Raw genomic sequence first — 10,380 nt, forward strand, 5'->3', positions numbered from 1 at the left:
AGCAGCAGCTTTCCACTTTCCAGAATGGGTGCCAGTAACACCAACCCCACAGAAGGCTGCATATCTAGGAAAAGAAAAAAAACCTCCAGGGATAATTACCAGCAGCCTCCTACAGTATCCAAATCGCCTGCTTCCATCTTCCCCCGTCAGGACAAATGAGAACGTCTCACTGCAAAAAGAGAAACAGTCTCTGACATAGAATCCAAATAAACCCACGATATTTTTGCATTTCCAACACACCCCCTTGTCAGGGATCTGCCCAATTTTCTACATTAGCAGCTCTCACATTTAATTAGCTTGATATATAAATCTGTTTCTCACAAATCAGGAAACAAAGAATGGTACTTACCTGGCAAACTGATGGATGGGGGCCCAGTCCTTTGCATCAGGGAAGCAAAACTGGGGAATAGCTTTCAACTGATCTTCTGCCTCGCGCATGAATTTGAACGAGCGCTCGAGCTAACAGAACAGAGAGAAGGAATGTTTCCAATTAGTCATGTGGAGATGGAATGACTTCAAATATTTTTCCTGTGACAAATGAAGAGGTGATGACAGAGGCTAAGCTTCTGCCTGGAAGATATTAAAATTTCTGTGATTCTGGCTCACCTAATCTTTAGATATCTTAAAGTAACTCTGTGCCTCCAATTCCACCAAGACCTGCATCTGCAGCACCTGCCCCTGCTATATTGTGCCCCTAATTTGGGACGCATCTTCCAGCAAGCTGCAAGAGAACTGAAGTCAGAGGGGAGCTCTGGTTACATCCCATTTACAAACTCTCTGTCACACTGGCTCTGTGTTTCTCCCATTCCTCATTCCCTGTTTTGAGCTAGACTATTGGTGAAAGCTGTGCCTTCCCTTTAAGAACATGTGTCTTCTCCCAAGTGTCAGTTTTCTTTACAGAGAAAAGGGGGGAAAAGGAAAAAGGGAATAGCTACATGAAGTCATAGCCAAGGGCAGCAAGAGATCTAAATCAGCTGCTCCTTCAACAGTGAGGAATACCATGACAGTTCTCAGGGGGTGACTGCAGCCCCTCTATCTTCAGTCCCACTGAACACTGCCACAGCAGAGGGGTTACTGGTACCACATGCAGCCAGCAGAGAAGCTGCGGCTTCTCCAGCTGTGCGACTGCACCACACGATGAGACACGTCAGCCAGACCTTCCTGACAGGCACCCCACCTTCAACGGGAACTGCTGGGTAACCTCAGGGACATAGGCAGCCCCAGCCTGCTTCTTGTGCAGCGACACCACAACGAAGTACTCAAACAGCTGCCTCTCCTGATACTCGATCAAGTCCCGTTCCAAGGTTTGGTACCGCGGGGTTTGCTTCAGGCGAGATTTCACATGCACCAGGCGCTGGCTGTGAGCTGCCGAGAAAAAGATTAGAGACTGTGACTCCGTCTAGCTCTTTGCAGAGAGCACCACAGTGCTTTGCAGAGACTTACAGATAACCTTGACACCACCTCACTGTATTTACTTTGTCAGTGACTGAGTAAGAGGTGGGAACCATTCGGAAGCTGCACCATAAATATCTACAGGTATGGGACATTATCTTGCGAGTGCCATAGTCCTGAAGAGTTTTGGCAGCAGATGGATTTCATGGGTAGCTTTTACAGCTGAAGACAATCCAAACTGAGATCCATATGGGACATGGTGTAAGAGATAATGTCTGGGCATTCATACCTGTATCTTTCAAAGCCAGCACAGTGAGGTGATTGCTACTTATAGACTCCTCTGAACAAAGGTGATCAATCCCCACAGTTTTACAAAACCAGCACTTGGGTCAGGCTACAGTTCCACCAGCTAAGCAATGCTGGGGACTCCCAGCTTCACTAACACAGGCTGGGCTGTAGGCCAACAACAAAGAAATGTGAAAAGAGGTGCAAATGAGAAAAGCTGTCTTGTGCCAGTCCTTCCTGTGCCTAAACCTAATCTCTCAGGACCATGTTTCTACAAGTTCACCCAAGACAATAGGAAAACAAGAAAATCTGCCAAGCAAGCTGTAACTGCAACACACATGAGCTGTGGGACAATAAACATTCCAGCATGGAAAGTAATGAAAAGCTGCCTGCTGAGAGGAGACCAGATGAAATTCCGTAAGACCACCCCCCTGCTTTATTTTACAGTCGCATCCCAAATTAAATCTCCATGATGCCTCCCTTACCCCTACTACAAAAGAAAGAATTAACCACAAGCAGAGACTACAGCACATTCTCACATCTGTGCTTCCCGTGAACGCGGGTGGCAGTGCAACTTTCTGACACAAACAACAACCACCAGGATACTGCAGGAACTCCAAATACTTAAGATGTCTGCTTGGGAGCCTGGGCTTCCTGAAAGATGGTATATACTTTAGAACAGACACTTGACCTTTTGTCTAGTAAAGCTGTGCTGCTTCTGGACTATTCCAGACAATGTAATTTAAAGCAATCTTGAGGTGCCTCTTAAATCAGAGAGTGTAACAATCCTTGGATAGTTAAAGCTCTGGAAAAATGGCTTAGACTCCTTTCTCTCATCATCTATTTGCTCTAAGGCTGTAATTCAAAAGTTTTCAGAAGTGGTTTCTATTTTACCAGGGACTTCAAAAGGAGCAATGTCAAAGCAATGCTGAGTGCTTCTGAAAAGCTCGTTCAAGCCTTGCGTTGTTTATATTCTGTGCAACCCACTAAAGATACGGGATTTTACTGCTGTCATCATGGCAGAGTTTGTCTTTGAACATTTTTCCTTCCCAAGGGTCAACACTTATGGCTCTGACATGCAGTCCGATGATTGCTGTTTGATGATTTACTGTGTCTCAGATGATGTACAGTGACTTGCTAAGCAGAGGTAACTGGCTGGTGTGTTTAGTCTGTTAAGTAAAACATACAAACCTGAAAGTCCCAGATAAAAGAGACTTGCTCAATCATCTCACTTGCTTATTTAAAAATAGGGAAGTCAACAGTTCAACAAGGCATAAAGCAAAATACAGGTGCAGCTAGAGCACACAGCAAGTGCCAGAGCTCCTGCTCATGCTTATGTAGACTTGCACAGTCGCTCAGATAGATCTAGATATTGTTCAGAGTCACATGGTGGTGGATTGGAGGTGAGTTCACACGGTCATCATGGGTTCTCCTCTATAGGCAGTCCCTAGCTGCAGTTATACAGATGTTACAGAGAAACATGGGATGATGCACGTGACTCACTAGGGCAACCAGTAACAGACAAGAGTTTGAGTCTTCCTGGACACATTTACGTTGTCTTTCTCAGCTATACCTGAACACGGACTGTGTTTCACATTGTGTTTCAAGACAGCTGTGAATGTAATTTCTGATCAACCTGGGTGCAAATTCTCTCTCCCTGTCTCCAGGCTAGCTGGAGAACCTGTCAAAACATAGGCAGTGGCAGCAATTTTCAGCTTGATCTTGCTGACACAGCAGTAAAGATAAAAGATTTCCCAATGCAGAGGAGAGAAAGAGCATAGAGTAGTTCTTGTGTGGGAACCTGTGCTCACAAGAGGGAACTCAGTCTGAGGTTTCTGTTCTAAAAACCTGCAAAAGGGTAAGGATGAGCACTTCTAAGCACAATGCAGTGTAACTGACACTGAGTCCAGCTGCTGCTTATGCCTGTGTTTTCAGCTTGAGCACTGAGCTGCTACCCAGCTCAGGTGTGCATGTGAGTCAGGAAACTTTGGAATCTGAGCGACTTTTCATCTTGCATGATAACTCTGCCAGGACTTCGAATATGCCACATAAACTCCTGAAAGACTGTAATGCCACCAGCATATTACAGGGCTAATTACCAGTACAAGAAGGTTTCAGAAGAGTATTATTAAGGAGACAAGTATACCGTACAGCTCTACTGGAGTGAAGCAAGCAATGTAGTGCTTTATCCCAACTCAGCCAGTGAAGACGAGTTTAACTACCAATAAAGCATACAGTGCAATTCTGTTTTCCCAGCTAGCTAGTCTGGCTGGTGGGTTATCTCCCTTAGAAAATGTGTAGTGGGGTTTCTGAACACCCTATCCCATGCAATACTGCTTCTGTCAGCCTGGTCACACATTTCTGACTGTGTACTTAGAAAAACCTCACTGTGTTTCCACAAAGTCCAAGCCATCTCCTAGGCAAATCAGTGCAAAGAACTTTGATGGGAATTGGAACCAGTGTTTGGTTTGGAGTCCTAGAGTCTGCCCATGGATTTTCTTCTGCAGTATTGAGACCTTTGTTTTCTCACTGTGTTCTGACTGGAAACAAACTCCTTCTCCAAAAGCAGAAAACAGAAGCCATTTGCTCTCTTTACACATTTGCTTACCTTTCAACTTCTCTTCAGTATCACTGTCCGATTCACTGTTTTCATCTGTAACTAGGAAAAAAAGAAAGCGGAGGATGAATTAAGTAAAGCTTATTTATAACTGTGCATTTCTTATCACTGGCATGAGAAAATGAGACCTGGCAACTTCAGAGGGAAAACAGTACAGATCCCAAGTGCCTTGTTCTTTTCAAAGGCAGATACCCACAGGTGCTTAGCTTACCAACCTTACCAATTATTCCCATTCACTCAGGGAATAATAATAATAACAACAACAACAATACCAATAATAATAACAACAACAACAACCCCACCCAAATCAATTTTACACAGCCAGAAGAGTTGCATAAAGAATAAAATGACAGAGCAGTATTTTATCCAAGTCTAAATAAGCACAACACCAAGGCAAAATACTGATTAATATGCAGTAGTTTGCAGGACAAGGGATAAAAACAAGAAAACAAACAAAAAAACAATTGCCAGACCAAATCAGGCTCAAAGTCTATATGGTCCAGTAGCCTGTTTCTGTCAATGATGCCTTAGATGCTTCAGAGAAGGGTATAAAATGAAGTTGAGACAAGTCTGGGATGCTCCCCCTGAAGGTTCATATAAACACACTCATTCACCCTGTGGATGTATATCTTATATAAAATAGGATAAACAGTAACAAGTAATTGTGGGAAACAATTAGTGGACAGCTTTCGCTGGAAATCAGTGCTTTGGAAAAAGCACCATGTTGGGAAGACGTAATTTAAAGTTTTACAGAGATGAGATGTTTAAAAGTAATTGCCCTGAAGTACCTGAATGCTTCTGGCAAGCTGTTAACTGACAGTGGGAGGCTGAAAGTCTTAATCTTGCTATGATGGAGATGGTCCTAGAGTCAAATCTGGAAACCCTGATTTCCAGTGGAGGCTATTTGTTTACTGGAATGCTGAAGGAGCCAAGCCTGTTGCAAAATTTACCATCTTCCATTGGACAGTTCACTAAAGTGACACATTCCCACAAAGTATTTTGATCTCAACAAATCAGACGTTTTGGACACAAAAAACTCCAAAGCTTCCAGCCTGCTCCAGAAATAGACATCAAAAACGGGGGGACATTTTTGGTGTGACCTGTAAGGTTATCGTGTAAACCCATGGAATGAAAATTAAGCAAAAAAACCAAAAAAGTTCCACTTTAATGAAAGCATTTTGGGCAGAGGAACAGCCTTTATCTTCCCAAAAGAAAGGGTGGAAGCCTCAACTCAGTCTTGCTCTGGACTGCTAAAAAATATCACATAAATCACTAAACCAGCCTAAACTCTAAGACAAGTCCTCAAAAAGTCTCAGATGTATGATAATTTAAAGTTCCTTTACCTTTCCCTGAACTGCTCTCTGTAGACTGCGACAGTCTCTTCACACGTTTCTTTCCCCTTCGTGCCTCATAAATGGCATTGATTTTCAACACGAGCTGCTCAGCAAACATGCAAACAAACAAGGTTATTTTTCTCCCCAGGCAAGAAAGAAAGTTAGAACTTCATGCAAAGTGCTGTTTCCCAATCCTGGCCTTACTGAAACTCTTCACTTGAGAACCTGCCCTGGTCCACAAGTTTGAAAGCAGAACTGGCTGGAGGATGACAGCAAACTTTAATGTCTTTATGCCTTTAACATCCGCTGTGAGATGTGCTGGAAAAGCCTCCATACCAAGCATGGGGGAAACACACTGTACAAAGAACGATGAAGAAATTGAGATGGGTGGGAGCCAATAATGATGAATTACTTTATAGTAGCGTTTTTCTTTGCAAATCCTTTAATCCCTGGCCTCCCAGCTGACCAAGAGACAGGACATTTCAGCATCGGGCATAGCTGGGCTTAGTGGCTCATTCAGTGCCTCTGGTCTCCTTATCCATCCCTGAATGGGAGAGGAACTGCAGGAGGACCATGCCAGGCTTCGCCAAGTCTCCTCAAGCAGAGCTGCCTCCTTAAGCAGAGCTGCCTCCTTGTCAAGGTCTCAGGCAGGAGCAGCAGGACATGGCCACAGCATTCAATTTATTCCAGAAATTCTGGGATCCCTGCACATGTGTCCTGACAGCTCAAGGTAAGACAGGCCCACCACACACTTGGTCAGGGAATTCTGAATCCAGGCAGGATGCTCTGCTGTGAAAGTACAGCCGCCACCCAGCCACCCAGCTCAAGTCTCAGGTTGATCTTGCCACTGACACAGTAAATCTCAGTTCTGAGCTTGCTCTGCAAGATTGCTCAGTGGCAATGCCTGGTAAATATATATACTTGTGATCTTCCCTTCAGTTGACACAATAGCATGTGTGACCACACTGACAGAGCTCAAGCACACACACAGATGTGTAGGCATACCGGGAAAGAAAACCCTAGACGTTTGTAGTCTTTGGCTCATTCCTGAAGAGAGGAACAGAGAGAGGGCATTCAATAATCAGATATGGAAACACGAAGACAGATCTGGCAACCAGGAAACAAAGATGATACACAAACACATCCCTTTGCCCCCGGATGAAAACTGTGGGTTCAGAAAAAAATCACCACGGACAGTCCCTGGTAGCTTCTGCTTGTCCTGCAAAGCCTGGGATAAGCAACTGTGTTTTTATAAGTGTGTTTTTGAAACATTCAATAGACAGACTAGTCCCAAACCTCATTTGGACTGAACACACTTCCTGCTAGATCTGAAAGAAAATAAAACTGAAACGGAGTCATGCTGTATCCAAATATGAAGTAGGAAATGTTGCTCCAAAGAGCCCTCCTAACTACACAGAACTCTTTTTGTCACTCAAATATGAGTATTTTCATTGTTCCCTTCCAATCACACCCTACCTTGACTTAGGAACAGCCAATGCATGAATGAGGCCTAGCAAAGAACAGATTGCCAGGAGAGAACAACACAAAGCCAACTTCTGACTCTCCCATGCATCAAGCAAAGAAAGAAATATGATGGGGTACATCTTTTGCAAAAATACTAATTGCTTTTCACCCCCCTCTGATAAACTTCAACTTTTATACAAAAATTAAAATGCTTTTTTCTTGTTATTATTTTCTCTTTCCTGACAATCATGATTGTCAGGAGAGAGAAAAATAACTTCTTCAAAACATGCAGAGACGTTAGTGAGCCTCCTCCTTCAGGCAGGAAGAGGGTTAAACACAAGTCAAGTCAACTGCCAGGACAACAGCTATGTTGCAGGGATGCCACATTGGAAACTAAGGAAAACATCTCACACTTGAATTGCTATTTGGAAAAATCCAAGAGAGAAAGTCCTAGATTTACCTTGGGAATCTTCCTTCTCCTCTTGCCATTCTGAGGGTCTCCCAAGGAGAAGACAGTGTCATCTGGACTGCTGGGGGTCGACGGAGGGCTGATTTTGGATGGTGACCCAGTTCCATCACGGCTCAGTTTCCGTATGTCTGGCAGCTTGAAACTCCTCCGCTCTGAGTTTTGTCGGAAAAAAATGGGCTTGGAAAGCAACTGGAAATGAAGGAGAAGGAATGAATGAATGAAGTACCTCACATGCCTTTGCTTCATTGCTAACACTGTCGTGGTGAGGCAGCCGCAGCACCCAGCTGGCAAAACAGCCCTGAGAATGCTCGTGGATTTCTGCACACACAAGGAACTCACCCAGCCACCATGCTAGACCAGGACTAGCTTGACCAGCAATTTAACCATCCCAAATTCATTCCAGACCAGAACACAGTCTCGGGGGTTGGCCAAGAAGCCTTGCTCCAGCGTGAAAAAAAAATCTCCCAAGACTTGTGTAATCCAGAGGCTGGGACTGTAAACAGGACAAGACTAACCAACCAGCAACCACAAGCATTTAGGATAAGGAGCAGCTAGCCAGGGAGAAAAGAGAAGCAGTGAGACCAGGCAGAAAGCACTGTCAGTATGGCCCTCTTCGACAGTAGCCAAAATTAACTGTTTCAGAGGAGGGTACAAGAAATGCCATGATAGGCAATTATGGAGACTGGTTTCCCCCTTAGCTCACCAGCAAGTTCAGTGAGAGCACAACAGTAGATCTTTAAGTAAGCAAAGTTCTTGAAGTCCCTAACCAAAAACAACATCAGAGAAACAGAAAGCTCAGCTCCAGATAAAGAGGGACAAACCACTTCTCACCAGAAATATGCTCAATAAGAGCTCTTTTTGTCTTCTCCTACAGAATTTCCCAGCAGTTGTGACAAGATGAAGTCCCACCTTTTGTGAGCACTGTGCCTGCACTCCCAGAGGATGTATCTCCCTGGCATGAAGCAGTGTGGGAGAGAGGTATGCAAGCTAATTCTGAACAAGTCACAGCAGCACTGTAGCTGAGGCAGCATAATGGTCTGCCTCTATCAACAGACACACTCGGCAGAGTTATTAGCTAGACCAATTCACTCACTCAGGTGTCTCTGGATTGTTTGGCAGAAGATGCTCAACTCACAAAAATGCCTACCACCCGCAGAGAAGTTACGCATTAAAATGAGACTTTGCAATGAAGAATCTCATCCTGCACTAGTTATACAAGCTACTACTGAAAGTCTGCCCAGACCCATTCACCATCAGTCTCTGGCTTGGGTAGGCTCTGATTCATACTGCAGTTGCAAACCCAAGAGAGCTGCAGCACTTCTTTTCTGACTGATGCAGATCACAGCTTTTAAATGTCGAAGCACTGTAGTGTAATATAATTACTCCCGTGCAGCTCTTTGCCAAGTGTCTTATGCTGGGAACCTATCTATGATGAAAGGTATTCCTGTGTAACACTCCAACCCTCTTTTGATAGCAGAGGTGGGAAATCAGGGTGCACAGGTGATTGCAAAGCTCTCTGATGGAAATCAACTTCATTCCAACATTCATATATAGACCCTTGCTGCTCTAGAACTAACTAGCAACAAGGAGAATGGATTGAGAACTGCAGAACAATTTTACTTTTTAAATGTTGAATTGCCCTACGAATCCTCAGCTTCTGATTAAGCTGGTTGCAAAACAGCAACACATCAAGAAATGCTACATGTCAAACTTCTGAAAATGTTGGGTAACAGCTCTAATAATAGCTGTAACTTGGAGAGCATGGGAAAACGCTCTGGTCAGAAAAACGTGTTTAGATCTGCTATCCACTCTGAACCCAGTTGTTACCAAGATGACTTCTGCTGTCACACTGTCCCTGCTGTTTCAGGCTTCAACTATCTAAACAGACAACAGGAACCAAACCAAACATCTCAGGAGGCTGAGAGCAGGGCTGCCTTTGGTGAGCCCTGAGCTCTGAGTAAGAAGCACAGACCAGTGTTATACCTCTTCTTTTGGTTTCACGACCAAGGAGCAAAACTGTACCAGGCTGTGAGCTGTGCTGCTGGTGAGGACACCCTTTTAGTACTGGCCCCCTAAGAGGGGTCTGGCATTGCATTACTTACCAGCAACCAGTCGCATGAAGGAGAGAGCAAAAGAAGCATCCTAAGGGAGGTGGCTGCAGATTCATCTGGGCATTGGGCAGACTGTGTACTGCCCACTGACCCTGCACCAAGACCACTGCAGGGCTTGATTACCCAAGCACTTAAACACCTTCTTTGAGGGGAGGAAGACCTTTCTTGCACTATGTCAGCAGAAGGTCTTCCCTCCTGCCAGGGAAAGGTAGCCCTGGAGTGAAAAAAAGTGAAAGTCAACAAAGCATTTGTATAATGGAATGCTGGTTTTATACCTTGCTAAAGGGCAGTAAATCCCCTCTTACCACACTGTACTCTGTGGTAAAAGACAAAAAAGGAAAAATTCTGACTTGATGAAAGTTATTGACAAATCCCTACTTTTTCCATACAGGACCTGGATTTCACTCAAAAACCTTCTGAAGTAGAAGAGATGGTAATTTGAATCAAAGTACCTTAGTGGGAGTCCCAGGTACAGAAGAGGTGGGGGATGCTGGGAAGGTCAGGACACATTTCTTCCCCAGACAGCGGCTGTTGGTCTCAATGTCTTCATAAGGGTTTTCTTTCGATGGTGGATCTGCAGCAAAAGCCACAAGCAAGAGATTGTAAGTGCAGTAAATCCTTGAGGTTCGCCATAAAAATCTGTCTGGGGATCTGCTGGCCTTCTCCCACCTCCCACATCAGACAAAAAGACCTGTTCTCAAGCATTCC

General features: G+C 44.4%; 1 protein-coding gene across 1 annotated transcript in view; it reads right to left on the reverse strand.

Moving 5' to 3' along the window:
- Window positions 1–10,380, reverse strand: part of DENND2A (DENN/MADD domain containing 2A) — a 36,316-nt gene that overhangs the window by 19,112 nt on the left and 6,824 nt on the right. The window contains exons 4-10 of the mRNA XM_010014256.1: window positions 10,125–10,246; window positions 7,553–7,750; window positions 5,638–5,731; window positions 4,286–4,336; window positions 1,178–1,365; window positions 350–459; window positions 100–169 (exon numbers count right to left, since the gene is read on the reverse strand). Coding sequence (XP_010012558.1) covers window positions 100–169; window positions 350–459; window positions 1,178–1,365; window positions 4,286–4,336; window positions 5,638–5,731; window positions 7,553–7,750; window positions 10,125–10,246 — 833 coding nt within the window. The remainder of the gene's footprint in view (window positions 1–99; window positions 170–349; window positions 460–1,177; window positions 1,366–4,285; window positions 4,337–5,637; window positions 5,732–7,552; window positions 7,751–10,124; window positions 10,247–10,380) is intronic.

Source organism: Nestor notabilis, unplaced genomic scaffold (genome assembly GCF_000696875.1).
Source record: "Nestor notabilis isolate BGI_N333 unplaced genomic scaffold, ASM69687v1 scaffold9035, whole genome shotgun sequence".
Taxonomy (NCBI): Eukaryota; Metazoa; Chordata; class Aves; order Psittaciformes; family Psittacidae; genus Nestor; species Nestor notabilis.